This window comes from Eumetopias jubatus, unplaced genomic scaffold, assembly GCF_037043125.1.
Source record: "Eumetopias jubatus isolate StellerSeaLion01/CBP00866 unplaced genomic scaffold, mEumJub1_p1.0 scaffold_15, whole genome shotgun sequence".
Taxonomy (NCBI): Eukaryota; Metazoa; Chordata; class Mammalia; order Carnivora; family Otariidae; genus Eumetopias; species Eumetopias jubatus.
This window is the reverse complement of record NW_028274821.1, coordinates 82,669,220-82,691,109: the sequence shown is the minus strand read 5'-3', so window position 1 is coordinate 82,691,109 and position 21,890 is coordinate 82,669,220. Positions and strand designations below refer to the sequence as shown.

Sequence of the window (21,890 nt, the reverse complement as noted above, 5' to 3'; positions counted from 1 at the left end):
TGATGGAACCACCAAGAATGGAATTAATGAGAAGGGGAGGAGTCTCAGGCCAAGTCAGGGTATTAGCAAAGAGGGGAAATCGATACCAGGTAAGCAAGGACAAGACGGGTGCTCCGTGCCCACTCTCAGCAGCCGAAGGATCCCTGACCAGCAGAGCAACTGGGGAGCTGAGAAAGATTGCATTCTCTGCATTCAACAGGACCAGGAAGGAATGGCAGAAGCAGTCCCCAGCTAACTAAGGAGAAACAAGGGCTTTCTGGACTGTAAGACAGGAACCCCAGCCCCAGGGACCCTCAGCTTGGACCCCATTTTCCCTCGTTGTTTCTGGGCCATTATTCTTCCTAAGGAAATCTAAGCCCCCAGTAGGGAGCATGAAGGAACTTTCCCAGCCTCTTACCTTTCCCTCTGACCTGTGTTCCCTTGGCTGGCTATGGGGGGCGGGGATGGGCTGGGGGTGGCCTAGGTGGCTGGGCTAGGGTCTCAGGTCTCAGGAGCCAAGCAGGAGGAGGGCAGAGTAGTATGGGTTAGAAGGGAAAGCACACTCACCCTGCCTTTGTCTTATTCCACTGTTGTCTTGTTTCTCATCTGCTCTACCCACACTGGAACGTGAGCTCCGGACAGACAAAAAAAAAAAAAAGCCTCGTCCGTCTTGATCACTCACTGCTATAGCCCCAAGCCTGTAACAGTGACTGGTGTATAGTAAGCACTTAGCAAAATAAATATTTGTGACCGAAAGAATAGCATGTAAGAGCTACACCCCATCTTCTGCCTCTGACCCTGAGCCAGAGAGGCAAGATTAGGCCTGGAACTGAGTCAAATCAGGAAGCAAGAGGAAGCTGGAGCGGGGAAGAGCAGAGCCCCAGATGCAGCCAGACCCAGGTCCTGGACTGGCTTTGGCACCTTGTGGGGCCTGGCACTGGACCATCCTGGGTCTCAGTTCCCTTGTTTTTGAAACAAGGATTATACTACATACTTCATGCTCTTGGGTAAGAATAAATGAGAATTAAATGTGGAAAATTGGCACACAGTAAGTGCCCTCCTTCCCAGATACCCTTCATCTCTGCCCACGTATGCTTTGTAAGGGAAGAAATTGCTTTAACCAGATGGTGGGAACTGAGCACTCTGTCCCCTGGGGCTGGGCAGTTATATATTTTAGGAGAGCAGCCTGTGAAGGGCAATGCCTGACCCACAGCCGGAAATGGAGCATCATTGGTAGAAGAGCTAGGCAATGACAGGCTCCAGGGGCAGTGGAAGTTCTCATGCTGCTACCTCTAGCACATCGAGCTTGCAGCTAGGAGAGAGGCCACTCCAGTGTTGCCTCTGCTTCTGGAATGGAATGAAAAGCAATACATAGCAGGCAATTTGGAAAAAGAATTTTATTGGTTTCATGTGAAACAGCTGCCATGAGTCAAGACAAAGATGGTGACGCAGCTCTGGTGGCTTCCAACCAATGCCCTGGAAAAAGCCCACCTGTTCTTTCTACCTCCTTGGACCAGGGTCTAAGTCAGGGTCCCAAGAAGAACACCCGGCATCTTGCCCCCTTGGTGCAGGCACAGAGGTGGGCAATGCATTCTTGTTAGACCATAAGTTCTCCTGCTTTGTGGATATCTCACTGAACAGGAAAATGAATCAAATTACCATTTTAGGCATTCAGATCAAGACTGAGCTGACATACCAGACACCGTCCTGGATCAGGAACCAGGAGTACAACATTCTGAGCTGCCAATCAGAAAATCAACATTCTGGAGAGCCGCCCAGAATTCCAGAATGCAAAATAAGAATCCCCTACCTTTCTAGATGGTTTCATCAGGAGCTCCACATTTTAGAATGCCTATGTTCCAAGTCAACCAGAAATCTGATATTCTAGGTTGTCAGCCAGGAACCCAGTGTTCTGGCATGCCAAAGAAGAATCCCTCCCAACATTCTAGATGGTCAGCCAGGAATTCAGCATTCTAGAATAACAAACAAGACCACGATATTCCAGGTAATGGGTGAGAGACACAAAGTTCTAAATGTCGACCCTGATGCTCTCGATGCCAAACCCAAGACCCAACATTCAGACTATCAACCCCGGACTCAGCTTTCTGGGATGACAAACACAAAACCCACCCTCCAGCTGCTGCTCCACCCGCTCAGAGCTCTGTGGACGGCCGCTCCACAGCACGCCCGCCATCCTGGTGAGGGTTGGGCACGTGGAAGGAGACGTATGGACAAGTCTTGGTGTTGAGGCAGACCAGCTTCTTCAGCGTGGCTGTCTTGACCATACTGAAGCCCATCTCACCACCGAATGTGCTCGGCTTCCAGTACTCTGGAGAGCAGATGGGATTCCCTAGGAGGCCCTTGAGGGAAAAGGGAGCCCCAATTTCTATCATACTCTCCCCAAAGATGGAGTTTGGATGGCACTTCTCCAGAAGCAGCCCCGGGTAGAACTCCAAGGCATCGATGTCTCCATACAGCTCCTCCAACTCGGCTGCGATCTCCTTCTCCCCTGAAAGGGGGGGGAAGCTAGAGTCAGAGACGTGGTGCCATTAAGGTCAATGTGGGGAGGGAAGCTTCTAAGCCTACTTTTTCTGGGGAGAATGTGGGACTTCAGAAGAGCAACTGAACAATTGAGCACATGCCCTAACATCTGGCCTGGCTGACCAGCCCTTCTCCAGGGCTGCATCTAGGGAAGAAACTTGCTGCTGAAGAAGGAATCTAAGGCCTGGATTGGCCACCAGACAGCATGTGGCCTTGAGCAACTCATCTCTCTTCTCGGTGCCCTAACTGCCTGACGGTGACAACAGGGAAATTCCATCCATCTTGCTTCATTGGCTCATTTCAAGAACGTATGCTGGTTCAAGTCTCTTCATTCTGCTGGAGCTCAGAGATGTAATATAACCTGTCCCAGCTCACAGAGAGATTTAGTTATAGTGTTCTTTTCCCCCTCTGGACTGTCACAGGAGATTAAAGAGTGACAGAATTATGGGGAACTCAATCCCCAGTCAGTGAGGCCCACACATTCATAGATAGTGACCAAAAGGGACAGACACAGAGCTTCCCTAGCCATTTCCTGAAACCCACCCTCTATAAGGCACTAGGACCCAGTCAAGGGTCATGTCACACCCTGGTCAAACGCTCCCACTGTTTATGACAAGAGTTCCCAAACTCTTGGCTGCCCAACAGCTGGAATGTTAAAAAAAGAAGAAGAAGAAAGTATATATATTATACACACACACAGACAGACTCTTGCGCTCCATGCAGGCCTACTGAATCAATCTCAGGGAGAGATATCTGGGATTTGGTATTTTTAATCAGTTTTCTAAGTGATTCTTAGGCAGCTGGTCCACAAGTATGTATTTAGGAACCACTAGGTAGAGTAAAACCCAAATTCTTTCACACAGAATCCACACAATTTGGCCCCAAGCTCCCATCCCTAACCCCTGCCCCCCCACACACACACATAAGCACCTTGCTCCCGGCGCAGCCCCCACCGTCCCCTCCGACAGGCTCATTCTTTATGGCCTTTTTGCCTTTGTACTTTCTGTTCTTCCACGTAGAATGCTTTTCCCCCCATTCTGCATCCAGAAAATCCCTATTTATCTCCTTCAAACCCAGCTGAGAAGCCACTTTCTTTCCCTTCACTCCCTTCACCCCCCGCCCCAGCACCGTGCTCACACACCTCTCATGACCCCAGTAGTCATGGTGCTGGGGGCTAACACCCCATTCTGTTTCCACAATGTCCTCCTCACTTTACTGAAAATCTCTGAGGGCAGGGCCCGGGTCCAGGAAATAGCCGCTCACCTGTGAGCTCCTGGAAGGACGTATAGGGCCTCATGCCAAACCTCTTGCGGTACTCATTGAAGGGCTGCAGCCGCAGCTCTCGGGATTCCTTGATGGCCTCCACAGCCACGTACAGGACATGGTGGTCTATGTTTCTACCCCCACCAATCTGCCAAGACATAAACATAGCTGCAGTCTGAAAGCCAGGCCACGCTGTCCTGGAGGAGGGGTTCAGGTCAGGAGCTCTTCCCAAGCACGGGCAGAGCACGGCTGCACCCAGCAGCCACCATGCTGGGGACCTGGCCCCACTCTGCTGCTGTCATGCTCTCTCGGAGATACACTTGAGTCTTCGCTTCCTCATCGTTAAAGTGGCAGTGGGCCAAGAGGACCTCTCCAGTGGCTCACCAGCCACACCATTCCCCAACCCTTTGCATCTAGGTGAGATCCCAACATTCCATTACAGAAGGTTCTGCAACTATTAGTTTTAGCAACTAGGATTCCATAAAAGAGATGGCCAGTATGGCACCAGCCAGGAGCTCAAGCAGAGGGGAAGGGCATTCTGGCTCTGGAAATGAAATTTGGAGGGGCAGAGGGGTTTCTGAGATAGCAAATGAGAAACAGAAACAAAGGGATGGATGGATAGTAGTTTTGGGGGCTGAAACTTTTATGGCATTCTTCAAATCCATTCTTATCAAAGAACACTTCATCTTTCAAGGGGGTCCTGCTAAGGAGTGTTTTTCTATTGGTTTTCATTCCCTGTGTCATAGCATTGAGAGTCAAGAAAAATTTAATAATTAAAAAGTGAACCACTATTAACCAACCACCATTAGGAAAGAGAAACTCAGAGCCAGATGGTAGGATCACACAGTATCATGTCACTCCATTCATTCCAGATAAAGCCACTCACGGGAACATAGGTGACTATGTCTGTTGGTTCTCCTTCCTTCTGCCAAGTCTCCAGGGCGGGGACTGGTCATAAGCTAGCAGGGAGGGAGCTAAAATCTTGCCATGAAAACTACAGTGTATACACAGAAAGCTTAAATAAACAGCTCTGCCAGTTACAAGCCGTGGGACCATTGTGGGTTGATTTGTGTCCCCCAAAGAGATATGGTGAAGTCTTAACTCCCAGCACCTGTGAATGTGACCTTATTTGGAAATAGATGTCATCAAGTGAAGAGGAGGTCATAGTCCATTACGGGGATCCTGATCCAATGACTGGTGTCCTAATAGAGAAAACAGAGACTCAGGGAGACTCCATGTTGGAGTGAGGTGTCTAAGAGGATTGCCAGTAGCCAGCAGGAGCTAAGACAATGGCATGGAACAGATTCTTGCCGGGAGCCTTCAGAGAGAGCACGGCCCTGCCCACACCTTCTAACCTCCAGGAATGTGAAATAATAAAATAAACTCAGTGTGTGGTCCTTTGTTATGGCAGCCAGCCCTGGGAAACTCAGGCAGGGACCTTGGGCAAATTACTTATTTCAGTTTCATCATATGCAAAAATGGGGAAGGTAAGAGCACCCATCTGACATGGTTGTGGGGAATGAGCAAAATAAAGTATGCAAAGCAGTTACCACAGCGTTGGTCCCATGGTAACCCCCAAGATGGCAGCCATGTATGGCGATGATCAGGAGAGCCCTGTTTTACTACTACTCATGCTCTCTTGAATATCCTGAGAGCCGACACACTTCTGTCACCCTTCTGCCTTGGGCCTAGTACAACAGCAGGGCTTTTCACAAAGAGTCATGGCCGTTCCTTGAAAATGCTTTGCAGTCCATATAGCCCAACATAAATCTACTGTCTCTGTTCATGTTTGTGTCCCCACAGAGAACAGAGGCCATAAACCAGCCAGCAGCTGCCCCCTGGGGGCAGCACATGCTAATTCCAGTCAAATTACCAGTGGTTAACCTAAATCCACATGGCGCCACGATGTCACGATATGGGAACAAGGATCAGAGAGAAGCAGGGGTGAGGGGGAGCTGAGACAGAGGAGACAGGGGCTTCCAAGCATAGGGGGAGGGGAGATTTAGGAGGGAGCTGGTTAATTCCAGGGAAAGGGCCCTATTAGTTTGCCAGGGCGGCCATAACAAAGTATCACAGCCTGGGTAGCTTAAACAACGGAAATTTATTTCATCACAGTCTGGAGGCCAGAAGTCCAAGATCAAGATGTCAGCAAGGTGGGTTTCATTCTGAGGTCTCTATCCTTGGCTCATCTTCTCCCTAAGTCTTCCCACTCTGCACGTCTGCATCCTAATCTCTTCTTCTCATAAGGACACCAGTCACAGTAGGGGCCCACCCTGGGACCTCATGTAACCTTAATTACCTCTGTAAAGGCCCTGTTTCCAAACACAGTCACATTCTGACGCACCGCTTGTTAGGATTTCAACATATGAGTGGGGGTGGGGACAATTCAGCCCATCACGGAGGCCTGTAATTCAATAAAGACCTACTATGTGAAGACACTCTCACATATATTACCATACCCTGAATGTCCTAATGGTCCTCAAATTGCCATGCCCTCTGACCTCCAGGCCCTTGCCTTGCTGTTTCCTCCCCCAGAGCACGATCATCCCCTGCCATTACCACTACCTCTTTCCCTGGGAGAGCTCTGTCCACCCTCTGAATCTCTGCTCAGACAACATCTCCTTATCTACAGCTCTCAACTCTGGGTCCCAAGCCCCCCTCCAAGTGCCCAGAGCACCAAGGTCTCTCTAGATTGTGGCTCTTAACATGCCCTTATAATTCTGCTAACATCAGAAAGCACCTGGCCCAGGGCCTGACACAAAGCAGGCGCTCACATGATGTTAGCTGTTATATGACAACGGTTCCTCACCAGGGTATCAGTGCCAAGGGGTAAGGACCCAAGAACCACATCTGATCTTGCTCGCCACTCTATCCCCAGCACCTGGCGCTATGGAATGAACAAAAGAAGGAATGAAGGAATGGTGGAAGGAATGTCAGAGGGACACTAGCCCCATGGAACAGAAAACAACACTGGGATTTGGGTCCAGGTCTGTCACCTCCCAGAGCCCACCTGCCCTCCCTGTGCTCTCCACAGAGGCTTACCCGGCCAGCGCTCTGGCGAGAGAAGGCATCCACCAGGACCTCGACCCCATAGTCCACGAGCATGGAGGTGTTGAACAGGAACTGCTCGTAGCTGTACTCCTGGGAGCCCACGTTGAAGGAGTCGGGCATGAGCGGGTGCCAGTGGTAGAGCTGGTTGAACTCCATGGCAATGCGGTTGCGGTACTGGAACTGGGCGCTGAACAGCAGTTCCGGGTCAAACTTCAGCCGCAAGAAGTAGCCGCTCAACTGCTGCACATACTCCTCAATCACAATCTTGATGGTCTCCCCTGGGGGGGAGGATGGGGACAAGTGTCAGGGAGACACAGGGACCTGGCCACCGGGCTCGGGAAGCAGGCTGGTTTGTGGAAAGTGTTTGCTTGCTCTTGGCTTCTTTGGTGTTACTGTTGCTGTTGAATTTGGTGGGGGGGGGGGCGCCTTCACTTTGTCTTTTTGTAGGGGGGCTGTGAAAATGGAGCCTTCTGCCTCAGGCTGGACCGGTGTCCCAAGACAAGAGCACCGGCTACTCCCACGTTCCACAGGGAGGCTGTCGGCCCCCAGCTAAGCAGGACGTGGAAAAGAAGAGCCCAAAAGTGGGAAAGTGGAGATTGGCTTCGCGGGGGCCCTCAGCCTGCTGACACCCTCGGGGGGAGGGGGGGCTTCAGGGAGAGCTCTCAGAGCTGCCACAGCAGCAAAAGAGGGAGGCTGAGGATGTAAGACGACTCTAGTCCCACGTGCAGTTCTCGTATGTTCTTACATATCAGAATTCTCCTAAATACCTTTTCTCTGCCCTCTCGGTAACCAGAGCAAAGAGCCAGGGAGGAAGCACACTGAACGTTCCGTAACAGAATCAAAACTGGTTATCTAGATAGGAAAAGAAACTAATGATTTTGGCTAATTAGCCCCGAGACAAACTGGCTTCTAGCAATTGATCTGGAGCCGTGAGACTTGCCATCAGCAAGCTTCAGAGCCTGGCATCACCATTTCTAGTCACCCCAGAGCTTGGGCTGTGTCACTTAAGCTCTCTGAACCTCACCTTCCTGCTCTGTAAAATGTGCGTGACGATGCTTCGGATGGGGCCGTTGGGAAGTGGACAGCAGCTGTGTGGCCCAGGGCCCGGCACAATTGGGAGTATGACCACATGCAAGCAGGAAGGAGGAGTGCTAAGTGTAGGCGTGCAGGGAACGCCCCCCCCCCCCCACACTCAGGAAGGAGATCCCCTTGGAACGTGGTACAAGAGGCAGGAGCTCCCGTGGCAGCCGGGCCCGGCTCAAATCTCCCTCTGCTGAGAGGCCTTGGAGATTTCACTTAACCCTTCTGAATCTTAATTTATACAACAAGGGCAATCATATCTGGTTAGTAAAGTTGTTGGGGAGGATTATAGCTTCATCACCTTTGGTCACAGCTTCATCACCTTTGATCATAGCTTCATCACCTTTGGTCACAGCTTCGATACCAGGCAGTATGCTGGGCAGCCTCCAGCCACAGCCTTGCCCTCTTTTGTCAAAGTCTCCAAAATGGTGGGACTTCAGAACCAGCCCCCTCTCCTTCTTTAGGCTGTTCCTATCCTTGGTGCCTGGCTCTCCCAGGCTCTAGTGAATCAGGCAATATAATTGGGACCAGTCATACCCAGTGATGCCCAGAGGCAGGGGACTCAGAGTGAACACGGTCTGGACAGCGGTGTCAGAAACCAAGCTCCCAGGCAGGAAACCGTCTGACATTTTAGGCTGCAGACTCGCCCCCTTAGGGGACACAAAAATACCCTGTCCCTGAGTCACACAGAAGCTACCAAACCCCAGGAAGGCAGATACACGCAGGGCAGAAACATGAGGATTCCGGAAGGCTGAACAGGCTGGAGTCTGACCACTACAAGCTGGGGGTGTCACTGTGTTTCCCCATCTACTGGGGAAATAGATTGGGGTGGCTAATCAAATCTGCTGCAAGTTACCCAGCTAATGATCGACCATCACAGCCATCCATTTTCCGAAGGCCTGCTATGTGCTAAGTGCTTCTCATCATCTCAGCAAATCCTTACAACCATCATTATCCCCAATATCCAGATTTGGAAACTGAGGCTCACATAGTGGAAGGGACCCGCTCAAGGTCTTATCTAGTAAGCAGAGGAGCTAGGGTCCTAATCCCAGCTCTTTCTCCCCCAGCCCCCCAACACCTGCTTTTCGGGACAGAGAACATGACCTTCCAGGACAGGGCTGGTCTGGAGTCCTCACCGATGAGGATGAGGCGGGCCGTCTGGAAGAGTTGCTCATCACCCCAGGTGGGGTGCTCAGCCTTCAGCAGGTCACACACTCGGTTGTGCTCGCGCAGCCAGAGCGTGGCATAGAGCATGAGCCCGGGAAGCAGCCCAAACACCTCCTGGCCCACGGCCATCTGGCTCTGGGGCAGAACGCCCCGCGGGTAGTGCATCAACACAGGCGCCTCCTCCACCGAAGGGGGGTACATCTCTCCGTCCAGCACCTGTGAGATGGGACCGCCTGGCAACCTGGGGACGGGGTGGGTGCCTGCACCTGCCACAGCTGACACCCTCCCTACTTACAGCTGCCATATCCCCCCAGAGCAACTGCCCATCCTCCCTAACCGAGGCCTGCTGAGTCTAACTGATCTAAGTCTTTCTTAGAACGGGTCCCTTTGTCTCGATCCCCACTGCCACTGCCTGCTTCTCACCCACGCTCATCTGCCATGCTGACCCCTCTCGTCAGTGGCTCCCTATGTCGACCCGTGCCCCCAGACGGTCCATTCTCAGCACCGCGCAGCCAGAGTAACCCTTTAAAAAACTCAAATTTAGTATCGTGCCCTGGCTTCAAACCCTTCCAAGTTCTCTCTCGGCTCTTGGCAGAAATTGGAAATCCTAAACACGCCCCAGAGGTGTTCTCCAGCCTCGCCGGCAGTCATCTAGGGGCCAGCCAGCCATGCTCCCTGAATTCCCTCACTCCCTCTGAGCCTTCTCCTCTCTAAGTCCAGGCACTGCTTGCCTGCGAAGCCCATTCCCCGCTCTGAGCCTCCTGAACTCGGCCTCATCCTCCCTGCTGCTCTTACTTTATCTGACCTTCCTAGGGAAGCCTGCCCCATCCTCAGAGCAGTCCCAAGGCTTCTCCCTAGTGGGTGAGAAGTCTCCAAATATGGCAGCTTTTTCATTCAGTCAGTCAATATACTACTACATGCCAAGTACTGTTCTTCGCCTAAAAGATTCAGCAGAGCGCGTTTTGCTTGGGTTTTGGTTTGTTTAGATTTGTGTGGTCCAATATGGTAGCCGCTAGTCACCTATAGCTGCTGAGCACTAGAAACGTGGTTGGTGTGAATAAAGAACTGAATCTGTAACTTTATTTACTGTAGATTTCAATTTGAAAACCGATCCTTCAACAATTGGAAAATCTTTAAGTGTGCTCAGAACAACCTGGGCATGTGAGTCTACTTTTCAGCTGTAACTTTATGAAACGTGAATACAGATCGGATATCCCCAGTGAAAAGTTGGCATCCAAAGTGAAATGTGCTGTGAGTATAAAATATAGATCAGATTTCAAAGATCTAGCATGAAAAAAAAGAATGTGAGATATTTTATTAATAATTTCTGTATTGATTCCACGTTGAAATGATAATCTGGCTAAACATGGGGTTAAATAAAATAAATTATTAAAATAATTTCACCTGTTTCTTTTTACCTTTTTTAATGTGGCCACCAGAGAAATGTTAATGACATATGTGGTTCACATTATATTTCTGGTGCTAGTGCAGACAGAAACTGGCACCCTAGTGTTTGGGTGTGGCCCCTGATGGGCTGTGAGTTCCTGTGAGGTCAGGGCCCATTAACTATCATGGTCAACTGCTCAGTCACCTCCACCAGGCACATCATAGTGTCCAAATGATATGGAGGGAAAATTCAGTGTATATATGCAGACTGGAACTGTCCATCTCCTGTCAAGCCCCAAAATCCACCTCCCCAGGAGAACATGAGAGGCCATGTCTGCTCCTGGCCTGGCACCTTCTCCCAGGGTTCATTGTCTCTCCTCCTCTGCCAGGGAAGACCACAGGAGGCCTCTCCCACTGCCCCATCCGCAAGCCCAGCACTACCTGGTACTTGAGTTTCCCATCCTTAAAGAGCCGCAGCTGATACTGACGTTCCAGGTTGTCCCCATAAATGTGACCGAGATCTACCTGGGGACAGAAAGAGGGTCCACTCAGATCACCGGGTGCTGCCTCAGCGGCGATGACCTACACGTGCTAAGTTAAGTCCAGAGAAGTCCTGAGCCCCACCTAGGTACTCACCCCATGGCCCAAGGCCTTGGTGAAGCCAGGACCCATCTTGCCAGAAGTTTTGAAGAACTGATGGGTGAAGTGTTGTGCAAAGAAGGCGAACATGAGGTTGCTGCCTTGGGGGTCAGGTATGAACTTCCTCCTGAGCAGGAAGCGACGGCCCAGGAGCTGGGCATCTGGCAACTGCTTCTTCCCTGGTTGGGGAGGTGGGAAGGGGCAGTAGCTGCCTCCTGCCTCAGTCTCCCTGCCCCAGGGCCTTCTGGGCTCACCGGACTAAACCGGTCCACACAGGAAGCCCAGAACAGCCTTCCCTCCTACAGGATGGCGCCTTGCACCTTCTCTACCAAAAGACTCTAGAACTATTTACAGGTGAAATGGCATGATATTTGGAATTTGCTTTAAAATACTCCATAAAGGGGCGCCTGGGTGGCTCAGTCATTAAGCGTCTGCCTTCAGCTCAGGTCATGATCCCAGGGTCCTGGGATCGAGCCCCACATCGGGCTCCTTGCTCAGCGGGGAGCCTGCTTCTCCCTCTCCCTCTGCCTGCCGCTCTCCCTGCTTGTGTTCTCTCTCTCTCTCTCACTGTCTCTCTGTCAAATAAATAAATAAGATCTTTTTAAAAATAAATAAATAAATAAATAAAATACTCCATAAAAAATAAGAGGGATAGATGAAATAAGATTGGCAAATTATGGGTACGTGTTGAAGAGATGGATACATCTCAACTTCTGTGTGTGTTTGCAACTTTGAAAAAGTTAACCAAAAGGAAAGAAGAAAGAAAAGTAAATAAACCAGGAAGAGAGAAAAAAACGAAAGAAAGAACTTGGACTCCCTGGTCCTGGAGCAAGGTAGCCTGTGTTTGAAACTGGCTGTCGCCCCCTGCTGACTGTGTGAACATAGAGAATTTGTTTCATCTCTCTTGAGCTTCAGTGTCTTCATCTGTAAAATGGGCAAATGATACCTATTTGATGCAGCATTTTGAGGAGTGCATGAGATAATGTGAGCATGACTGAGAACTGGTAAATCAAAGATCAGCGAACTTCAAACTTTTTCTCCAAGAAGCCAGATTGTCAATATTTTAGGCTTTGCCAACATACGAGCTCTGTCACCGTCTACTCTGCTTTGCTGTTCTAACGGGAAAAGAGTCATAGATGAGACCTAAACAAATGAGTGTGATTAAGTTCTAATAAAACTTTATTCACAAAACAGGGAGTGGACTGGATTTGGGCTGCGGGCTGGAGTTTGTCAACCTATTTTGAATGATGCCTGTCTTTCTGTCTGGGGTAAAGACAATAGGTCACCTTGAAGCAGGTGTCTGTCATCATAAGAATAAGCATTAAGAGACTTCCCTGGGGCGCCTGGGTGGCTCAGGTCAGTTTAGCGTCTGCCTTTGGCTCAGGTCATGATCATGAGGTCCTGGGATCGAGCCCCCATGTTGGGCTTCCTGCTCAGCGGGGAGCCTGCGTTTCCCTCTCCTTCTGCCCCTCCCCCACCACTTGTGCTCAGTCTCACTCACACACTCTGTCTCTCTCAAATAAGTAAATAAAATCTTAAAAAAAAAAGAGCCTTCCTTAATTATGTTAATGTCAGATGAGTCCGTACCCAGTGCTCACACAGAAAGGAATAACTGAATTTTTGTGTTTTGGTAAAGACATCCTTTCATAATACCTCAAGTGAGGCCCAGTGTTGAAGGTTCAAGATCAACAGAACCTCTCTGGATTGAGATGGCCAACTGGTTTCCTCTGGCAGGCGAGGAGATCAAGCACTCCAAAGGAAACTCACCAAAAGGGAAGTTGGAGGGAGTGGTCTGCACCCTATAACTTGGAATCATCACTCAGATTGACATTGAGCAAGGACTGGTTCCTGCGAAGTGCTGGCAGAGTCCAGAAACTCTGCAAGACCCAGCTATCTGGTAGAACAGTCATGCTTTAGGTACAGTCTCTAAACATGTGAGTGCAAACCATCAGAGTAGTTAGTGCCTTTGAGACCCAAGGAAGGACGTCAATACAAATGCAAGGTTCTGAGCGGGCAAAAACTCAACAACCACAGGCTGCACCAGACAGGTGTTCAACAGTGACACCACCTGGCAGGAACAGAAGTGATGGCAGTGGTGGACCAATGCCTCTCTTGTCCCCTCTGCTTGAAGCGGATTTCGTGGCTCTGAACTGAGTAAACCCCTGGGTTTAGGGGCAATCGAGGGTGAAGCGGGAAGAGGGACTAGGGAGGAAAGATTCCTGCCAATGAGACCAAGTGGGGTCTTAGGCAACTAAAGAAAAAAACTCTGACTTTATGTGTAAGCTACACTGATGAAGCAGGGTAAACTATTCACACGAGTAAAGAACCAAACACGGAGTTAGCACCCAACAAATAGCACACTACTCCTTCTTTCCTACATTTCAACTTTGAGGTCACCCCCATTCCGGCAGGATCCCACCAGTTCAGGAGACAAGGTTCAAGCAAAGAGGCACCCTGGAAATACAGAAGCACTAGTCTGACTCTGCTCTGGCTTTCTAGGTGATGTCTGCAAGAGTCTCTACCACCCTTTCCTGTCCTCCTTCCCCAGCCCTGTCCTTGTCTGTGGTTCTGGATAAGTCATATGTCTTGCCTTGGCCCACCCGTCTGGGAAATGGGTCAGTAATTGCTCTTCCACCTGCTTTTTTCCCAAAGAGAACCGAGCATCTCCCGTGACCCCCAGGCCCAGCCCTCTAACCCCATCTCCATTACCTTTGGTGCCCATGGGTGTGGGGCAGTCTTGGGGCACAGAGGGCAGAACACGAGTGTAATAGCTCACATTGGAGAAGGACTCCCAGCTGATGTAGTCATGTGCTATGTTGTAGGTGGGGGGGCTGGGGATAAGGTTGGAACGCACTGCAGGGAAGGGGCGAAAACAGTGGTGACAAGGGGGCTCCCATCCCTGGTCCCACCCCCTTCCCGGCCTCCTCTTGGGTTGGGCTTGTTGAATCTGGCATCACAGTCTCCCCACCCACTGTCCTTATCAGATGCCAAGAATTCCAAGAGCTGGCAGGATGTCTTGCTCCCCAGATTGGGGGGGGAGCCTGCCCTCCACCCACCTGTGAGTACCATGCGCATGAGCATGTCACGGATGAAGGTGGCATTGATGAACTCCCAGAACCAGCGCCCATGCGTCAGCAGGAAGTGGAGGAAAGAGGGGCTGGGTCGCAGCGAATTCCGGAGCCAGGTCCACAGCTCCGCTGTGGGGGCAGTGGGAGCCAGTCAGTCAGGGCCTCCTGGCAGGACCAGAGTAGCTGGAGTGGAAGATGGGGACTGGAGACAAGGCCAAGATGGAACCAGGTGGAACAGAGGGCAGGGTAAAGATGGAAGCTCGGGGGAGATGACATATGACAGAGCCAGAAGCAGAGGTGAGGGCAGGGCACAGGGCCACGGCATGAGGTGGGCCGGGAGGGAGAGGGTCAGAGGTCAAAGCCAGGCGAGGAAGGAGGACCGAGCAATGGCCAGGGGCGAGGGCAGGAAGTTGGGGGGGGGTCTCGGGACAAGCCCAGGGGAGCAAGGGGACCAAGACAGGAGTGGGGGCAGGAGGCCCGGCTCACGGATGGTGCAGTTGGGGCCAGAATAGCCCGTGCGGGTGCAGTCACACTGGTAGCGGTCAAGGCCGAAGCGGACACAGATCCCCTGGTGCTGGCATGGGTAGTAACAACAGGGGTTCACTGCAGGGGAGAAGCAGAGATCAGAGACCACTCTAGAGCCACCCCCAAGCCCCGACCTGCCCCTGACAGGGAAGTGTGGGGCCACAAGTCACAGCTTTGTCCTAACTCACTCAGGGGCCCTCTCTCTGGACTTCAGTGTTCACCCTAGGGTCCTCTCTGTTCCCCCAGTTATGCACAGAAGCCCCCGGCCCTGCCCTGTGCAGGCACTGCTCTGGTCTCCAGCCCATCCCCCTCTCCTCCCTGCTGCCATCCGAGTCGGGCAGGGGAAGAGTCCAGACGCCAACTGGGACACCAAAGGTTAGGAAAGAGCCGATAAGATGCTGCAGCCACGGGCTTCTAGAGCGCTCTCTTCCTGTCAGAGCCCAGCACCAAGGGCAGGGTTTGTGGAGTTCAGAAAAGGGATAAGGAAGGCGGGGTTCTCTCAAACCAGCCCCTAAGCTCCAGGTACCTGGACACTAGGAAGACAGGATCGCCCACCTTCCCTCTATTTTTGCAGAAGTGGGGTACAGTGGGAATCATAAGGCCCGCTTGCAGATGGGGAAACTGAGGCCAGACAAGGAGAACCCCACACAGGTCACCCAGCAAGTCACACCAGACCAACTGCCCTTCACTTCCACCCTGGCCCCCAGACTCGACAGTCAAGCCCAAGGAAAGAAGTTTCCCAGATCCCTGCAGACAAATGGTGGGTTTGAGGGGGTCCCAGCTGCCTCAGCCCCTGTTTCTGATAGGCCCAGCCCGGGCCCATGTCAGGGTGGATTCTGGGCTCTAGGATCTTGAGGAAGGTCAGGGACCAAGGAAACAGGGGAGCTAGGGCTGGAAAAATCTCCTGAGGAGGTGTGTGGAGCTCTGGCGTCCGCTCTCCTGCCTCCTGGAGAAATCCCACCAGTAAAGTCCCTCCTGGTGTCTACCCCAGGTCTTGCTGACCACAGCCCCTTTGCTCAAATCCGCACTGCTTTAGTGATTCTTCAACAGCAGAGTTAGAGACTTCTCAGAGCTCATTTGGTGTTCATTACAGCTCAGCGAGGGAAACCGAGGCTCGGGGAGAGGTGGAGTCTTGGCCAAGGACAGAGAACAGAGCTGGGCCTCCGGCAGACCCAGGTCTCCTGGATCCTGGCAGGGACTGCTTCCCTGGCCTCACACAGAAAACACCAGACTCCCTTGAGCAAACACATTTCCTCATCTAAGCTTGGAGCCAATATTACAGGGAACTCCTATTCTTTGTACATCTGATTACTGGGGGCCAAGAGGGTAATAACAGAAAACAGAAGGGTGTTGTGACCAGAGGGCATGACCCCGGGCAAGGACTGACAGCAGCACTCCATGCCCAACACACACACACACACACACACACACACACACACACACACAGAGGCATGCCAGCAAGCAAGAAGAGAATCACAGAAATCATGCAAATAGTTTTGCTTAAGCCCTGGCAACTCCCCACGGCCTCACAATGGCATCCCTGTGGAACCCTGTAGGGATGCAGGAGGGAAGGGCCGACAGGAAGAGGCCTGGACAAAATGGTCTTATCAAGCTGACACAGGCAGACCCAGCAGACAGGACTCAGCCTCCCCTCCCACAGCCACAGGTCCAGAAATGCCAAGGAAGGTGAGTGGATAATCACCCCCAACTGGCTCAGGGCTCTGGAACTCTCCTCATTGATTCCTCCTGCTCAGGACACGCTGCCCATCTGCCTACCTCACCTGCCCAGGAACCCCTGGAGCCCCCCGCTGCCTGGCTCCCAACCCTGGCACACAAGGCCCTCTATCACAGATGGATCTGTCCTACCACTAACCAGCCACAAGGCTAAAAGCCCAGCCCTTCTCTGGGCTGTTTTCCCATCCCTACCATAGCAGGGCTCTTCAAAGGACCTCAAGAGGTGTGGCAGCCCCAATCCTTAGCCCCAAAACCAAAAACTCTTCTTCCTTTGCGCAGACTGCTGCTCTTCCTTAACAAACCCCTCCAGGACCACCTGACCCTCCCAGGGGGCTCACGCCTTGCTCACGCCTTGCCTCCTCCAGAAAACCTCCCCTGAATGTCCTTTGCCCTGCTCCATGTTCCCACCCTGATTGTCCATCACCCCATTCCATGTTCCCACTCAACCTGCTCTTCTCCACCATGAGCTCCCAGGAGAGGGGGCCATGCCTCCCCCAGTTTCTCCTCCCTAATACAGGCCACGCATACACTGGGGCTCAACCCAAGTCCTGGAGAGACCCAGCTGCCCAGGCGATGCAGATGTGCTGGCCACAGCCCGACACATGTTTGTGGAGTCAATAAAATGAAGCCAAGAGAATGGTGACCCACGCTTGGCCAAAGACACCTCTTACCTTCCCAGCCCTGGAAGCTGGCTCCAAGGACTAGCCTGGAAGCTTCCCACTTCCTGCCCTAGAGTTCTGCCCGGGCTTCTCCCCACATCGCTCTCCTGCCAAGAGAGGCTGTGTCCAGCAGAGGCTCCTCCCTCCCAGACCTGCGGTCCAACTTTCCCTCCCTCCTCCTCCATGATCTTTCTATAAACACCAGCTGCCCTGGGCAGGAAAAACTCTCCCCAGTGAGGATAACGGCTTCCACTGGGGCCCCAGGGTGTCCGAGTGGGCAGAGAGGAGCCTGAGTGCCTCTTCCCCGGCATGAGCCTGACCACACTGGACCATCACGGCTGCCAGGAAATCCGGGGCTCTAGCAACTACCCCACAGCTTTGCACCCCCCACACTCTTTATCTGCCCAGCACTCCCCGGGAGGGTGGATGGGACTCCCTGTGGCACAAAGGAGGGATGTGAGGCTCACTCACAGGAGACTGGTCCCAAGCCCCACAGCTGTGAAGTTGCAGAGCCAAGACTTGGACTCCTTTCTCTTTCCCCCCTTCTTCCCCCTGGAGGTTCTCAGGCCTGGATCTGGGAAGAGCATGGGGTTGGATCCACGAACTGGGAGTGACCTCAGAGGGTTCACCATCCCCTGCCGCAACTAGAGCTCTGGAACTACTCACAAAGAAAGGCCTTCCTTCAGTCTAACTTAAATCTGGCATGCTTTCATGACAGCTCATTGCTGGGCTCAGTGGAGGACACCCTGTATAATAAACCATCCAGAAGGAAAACTGGGGAGATGCAGGCTCCGGATCAACCGAGTTCCCAGCACGGGGCCAGGTGCTAAGTAGGTGCGGGGGAAATGTATGGAGAGAGTGGCTGCCCTTTACTGGGTGTATGTCTCTGGGCAAAGTCCCTTCCACCCTCTGGGCCCCGTTTTTCTTATGTTTCCCAGAAAGGGGATAGAGCAGGCGGGCTCTAAGATGCCTCCTTTTCTGCCTCCCCTTCTTCTCTATTCTGGGTCAAGCATATTGGATCTCCAAATATGTCCATTATTTGCATCACTATGAACCCCCCACCCCATCAGCAGAGAACCTTGCAACTTGCTCTCACTGAATCCTCAAGGCACCCCAGAGGTGGAGTTAGCTGATCAGCCCACTCATCCTGCACACCTTCCCACAAGATGAGGGCTGTCCAGTACTGCCTGGTTCCAGAACTTTCTGAGGATTCAGGCAAGGAAATGTTCCCCAGCCCAGGAGTTAGGGCTCTGGGCATAGTAGGGGAACACGATGTCCTTCAGGATGCAGAGACACCAGGTAGCAAGAGGTTGAGCTGAAATTTCCTAAGAATAATATTTAGAAAAGCTGCAGGGCCTTGGCAGCCAAAGAGGAAAAAGGGGGGGGGGCTGACTAGCCAGACCTGGGCCCCAGCCCCTACACCCAGCCGAGTCAGCAGCCAGAGACCGGCCGCCACCACCCCAGGGCCCAACAGCTGGGCCCACAGCTGGAAGAGGTGGCTGGAGAGGAAGCCCCCTCCTGGCCCACAGACCCAGCTGGTGCTGCAGATACGAGGTGGCAGGCAGCAGGCAGCGGGGAGGCCTGGAACAGCTTGGGGTCCCCCGCCATGTGCCAGGGCTAACTGCCTCAGGACCCTCTTCCTGGCACAGAGCTCTGATTGCCAGGTCATGCCGTATCCCTAGCCCAGGAGAGAACACTAAGCCAAGTCCAGGGGCTGGATGAACTTGAGCATTAAGACTCCCCTGGCATGGCCTTGCCCTCCAAGCCAGACTCAATCTCCTTCCCCACATGAGAAGCCACCTGCCCCCAGAGGAGTCTGCAGCCCTCATCCCCCTGGGGGCCGGCCTCTGCTGTACCTCTGAGGGCACGAACAGGCTCTGGCCTCCTGGGGCAGATGCCCAGGCATTGTGGACCTCAGTTCCCTCACAGACTTGAAGGACAAAGTACAGGCCCTACACCCAGTTTGTCATTGCTCTTCCCTTTGACCTTGCAGCAGGCCTCCTTAAAGGCTCCCTGGCCTTCAGTCTCAGCCCCAAGTCACCGGTCCGACCCACTGAGTCCTGGCTCCTCCCCCACATTCCGAGGCCCTTGCCAGCCAGCACCTGCCTCACTGCTCCCCATGCTCCTTTCTGCCTCCTGAGGTCCAGAGCCTTAGGCTTCAGCTCTGCCATTGCTTCCATCAGAAAGCCCTTACAGAGTCTCATACTAAAGCCTCACTTCCCGCCACTCACCACCTCCTTCTGGGTCCAAGCAAACATCAGCACATCCAGGAAGCCCCCCTGGGTTCCTCACGCTGGAGAGGGACCTGCTCCCTCCCCTGGGCCTCACATAACCCCATGTGTCCCTCAGTCATGGCCCTGACCCCCTCAGAGGACAGTCTCTTAGCATTTCTGACTCCCTGAGAGATGGTGGGCCCCTCCCAGCTCCGTGCCTCCAGGTCCAGCCAAAAACTTAAATCAAGCCCTTGGGAATGTTTGTGGAGTGAAAAGAATAATTCCACTTAAACACTTATGAAATAAAGATAAGTCCAAAAGACAAAAACAAAAGAGCACAGACCAGGGCTCGCTGGGGGTTCATGAACACACAGGAAGACAGGCGGGCCAGCCCTTCCGGACCGTGGGGGAAGGGGGTCGTGGATGGGGCCCCAGAGGAAGTGCTGTGCTGATCCAGGGGCTGACAAGTCCAGTCACTGGGGCAACCTGATCAGCCCCCGCTCTGCTGCTGGGGTCTCAGATACATGGGCCCTCCCCTCTGGGTCTCAGCTCTCCCTTCTCTAGAATGGGGGTGACGCATCTCCCTGGCAGGGCTGCTATGAGCACCAAGAAGTGGAGGCCCATAGCAGGGCTTTGTAAACTGTAAAGTGCTGGCCATACGAGCCCTCTTTCTCTTCTTCCTATCCACTGGTCCTTTCCTCCTACCCAAACTCTGGAGCACCTTCCACCTTCTTCCTGGCTTCACCCAATGTCACCCACTCAAACCCTTTCCTCTAGGAAACCTGTTCTGATTCACATCTTTCTTCTCTCCTCTGAGCACCAAATCCTTACCGCATCACAACAGAAAGCTCAGACCCCTCTCCCCACCCCAGCCCAGTCCTCTCTTGCCCCCATTTTACAAATAGGAAGTGGAGACCCAGAGAGGGCTGGATCATACAGCCAGGTGGTGGAGGAAGCTCTGTCCAAGCCTCACACACCTGCACACGTGCACACACACATATATACACATGCCAGCAGTAAGCTGGGGGAGGGAGGCTGGCTGAGAGGGTGGAGCTGAATTCCTTCACTGGAACCTGATACATGCATGGTGGGGGGCAGGAGTGGTGGAATTTTGCAGGATCTGACTTTCCCCATCATCTTCTGGGGGATGAAACCAGGGTCCACGGAGGGGAGTGGCACGGGGTGGGGGGTGCTCTCTATGGAAAGACCTTGCAAAGTGCCTAGAGTAAGACAGATCAAGTTCACACCCTTAGCCCACCATGTGCTGTGTGAGCTAGAGAGAATTATGGCACCTACCTGAGCCTAAATAACCTGCCTTGGGGGGACCTCAGAGCTGAGGATTTAAACCTCAGGGGAAGCAACCCAGCTCTGTAAATATATTTCCACCTTGATTCTTTGCCAGAATGGCTGGTGTCCCCAGGACCCTCACCTGGGGCTGAGAATCCCCATGGGGCCCCAGAAAGTTAGAGGCTGGAGAGAGAACTTGCCAGAGGGTTTTCCCCCTGGTGCCTGCAGCTTCCTGGGAAAGAGCGCCCCCCCCGCCCCCTCCCCCCGCAGAAAACAGCCGGGTTGTTGGGTCGGGGCTGGGGGAGGAGGCGGCTTGGACAGCTTGGGGCCCAGAACAGGTGAGGGAGCTGGAGAGGGCCTGTCCCTTCTCACAAGAGCCCAGTCTGCCCTTTCCCCCAAAAAACACCCTCTAGCGCCCTAGCCAAGACCACACCCACCCGGGGGGGGGTCTTCAAAGAGCCCCTCTCCCACCAGCAGCCTCAGCGCCCTCCCCCAGCCCGGGCACGAAGAGCAGAAAGGGGAAGCTGGGCCGGCCCCGGAGCAGAGCAGGGGGAGGGGCCGGGCGAGGGCGCAGGGCTGGGGGCTGCCCGGGGCAAGGAGGGGGCAGCCTACCCGGCGCGGGCGTCGGGGGATCCGCGGGCAGGACCTGGGGCAGCGGCAGCAGCAGCAGCAGGAGCAGCGGGAACCGGAGCGAGCGACTCCTCCCTGCCGAGTGAGAGAGATTAGCACGGAGCCTGGCCGTCGAGGCTCCACTGGGCGGCAAAGGGGTTTCCCCGGGGGCATCAGGGTCGGACTCACGGCTCATAGTTCGAGGAGGCTGGTGCGTATGGGATGCAGGCGGCCGGCTCCTGGGGTGCGTCTCTGCCGGGGAGCTCCGGCCCGTTTACCGCCCCCCCACCCCGCCCCATTCCCTGGCTCCACCTCTCCAGCCCGCTGTCACCTCGGCAGCGCCGCCGCCCACTTCCTCCGCTCCCGCCCTAGCCAAAACATTTTATTAATTATTCTGATTGCAGCGAAAGCGGTTTTTCACCCGAGATCCTTGAGGCACTTGTGTGTCCATTTTGGTAGATAGGAAACTGAGGCCCAGAGATGATGTGCAACGCCGAGGTCACCACCCAAGGCTCCAAGGCAGAACCGAGAGTATCTCTGGCTTGAAGCGCTAGCCTGAACCACACACCTCGGCTCCCAGAGAGGAAAGGAGGCTCGACCAGGAGCAGTCCAGGCTGGCCTGCGCACTGTTTTTGGACGGGAAACCCACTACACTCGGACAGATCTAGGGGCTCCGCCCTCTGAGGCCA

General features: G+C 53.3%; 1 protein-coding gene across 1 annotated transcript; it reads right to left on the bottom strand.

Moving 5' to 3' along the window:
- Nucleotides 1-1,361: 1,361 nt before the first annotated feature.
- Nucleotides 1,362-21,490, bottom strand: PTGS1 (prostaglandin-endoperoxide synthase 1). Its single transcript, XM_028107633.2, has 11 exons — nucleotides 21,391-21,490; nucleotides 21,205-21,297; nucleotides 14,661-14,777; nucleotides 14,163-14,303; nucleotides 13,816-13,959; nucleotides 11,104-11,285; nucleotides 10,909-10,992; nucleotides 9,051-9,297; nucleotides 6,826-7,112; nucleotides 3,784-3,931; nucleotides 1,362-2,488 (listed from the first exon to the last, which is right to left on the bottom strand). The coding sequence occupies exons 1-11, from the start codon at nucleotides 21,395-21,397 to the stop codon at nucleotides 2,133-2,135; spliced, it is 1,806 nt and encodes a 601-aa protein (XP_027963434.1). The 5' UTR covers nucleotides 21,398-21,490; the 3' UTR covers nucleotides 1,362-2,132.
- Between the last annotated feature and the right edge of the window lie 400 nt (nucleotides 21,491-21,890).

Excerpts from the sequence above, each read along its gene's own strand:
- PTGS1 (XM_028107633.2), bottom strand. Across the intron at positions 14,778-21,204 it reads TCCCCCGACGCCCGCGCCGG|TGAACCCCTGTTGTTACTAC; the intron begins GTAGGCTGCCCC and ends TCTCCCCTGCAG. Across the intron at positions 3,932-6,825 it reads CTCGCCAGAGCGCTGGCCGG|ATTGGTGGGGGTAGAAACAT; the intron begins GTAAGCCTCTGT and ends ATGTCTTGGCAG.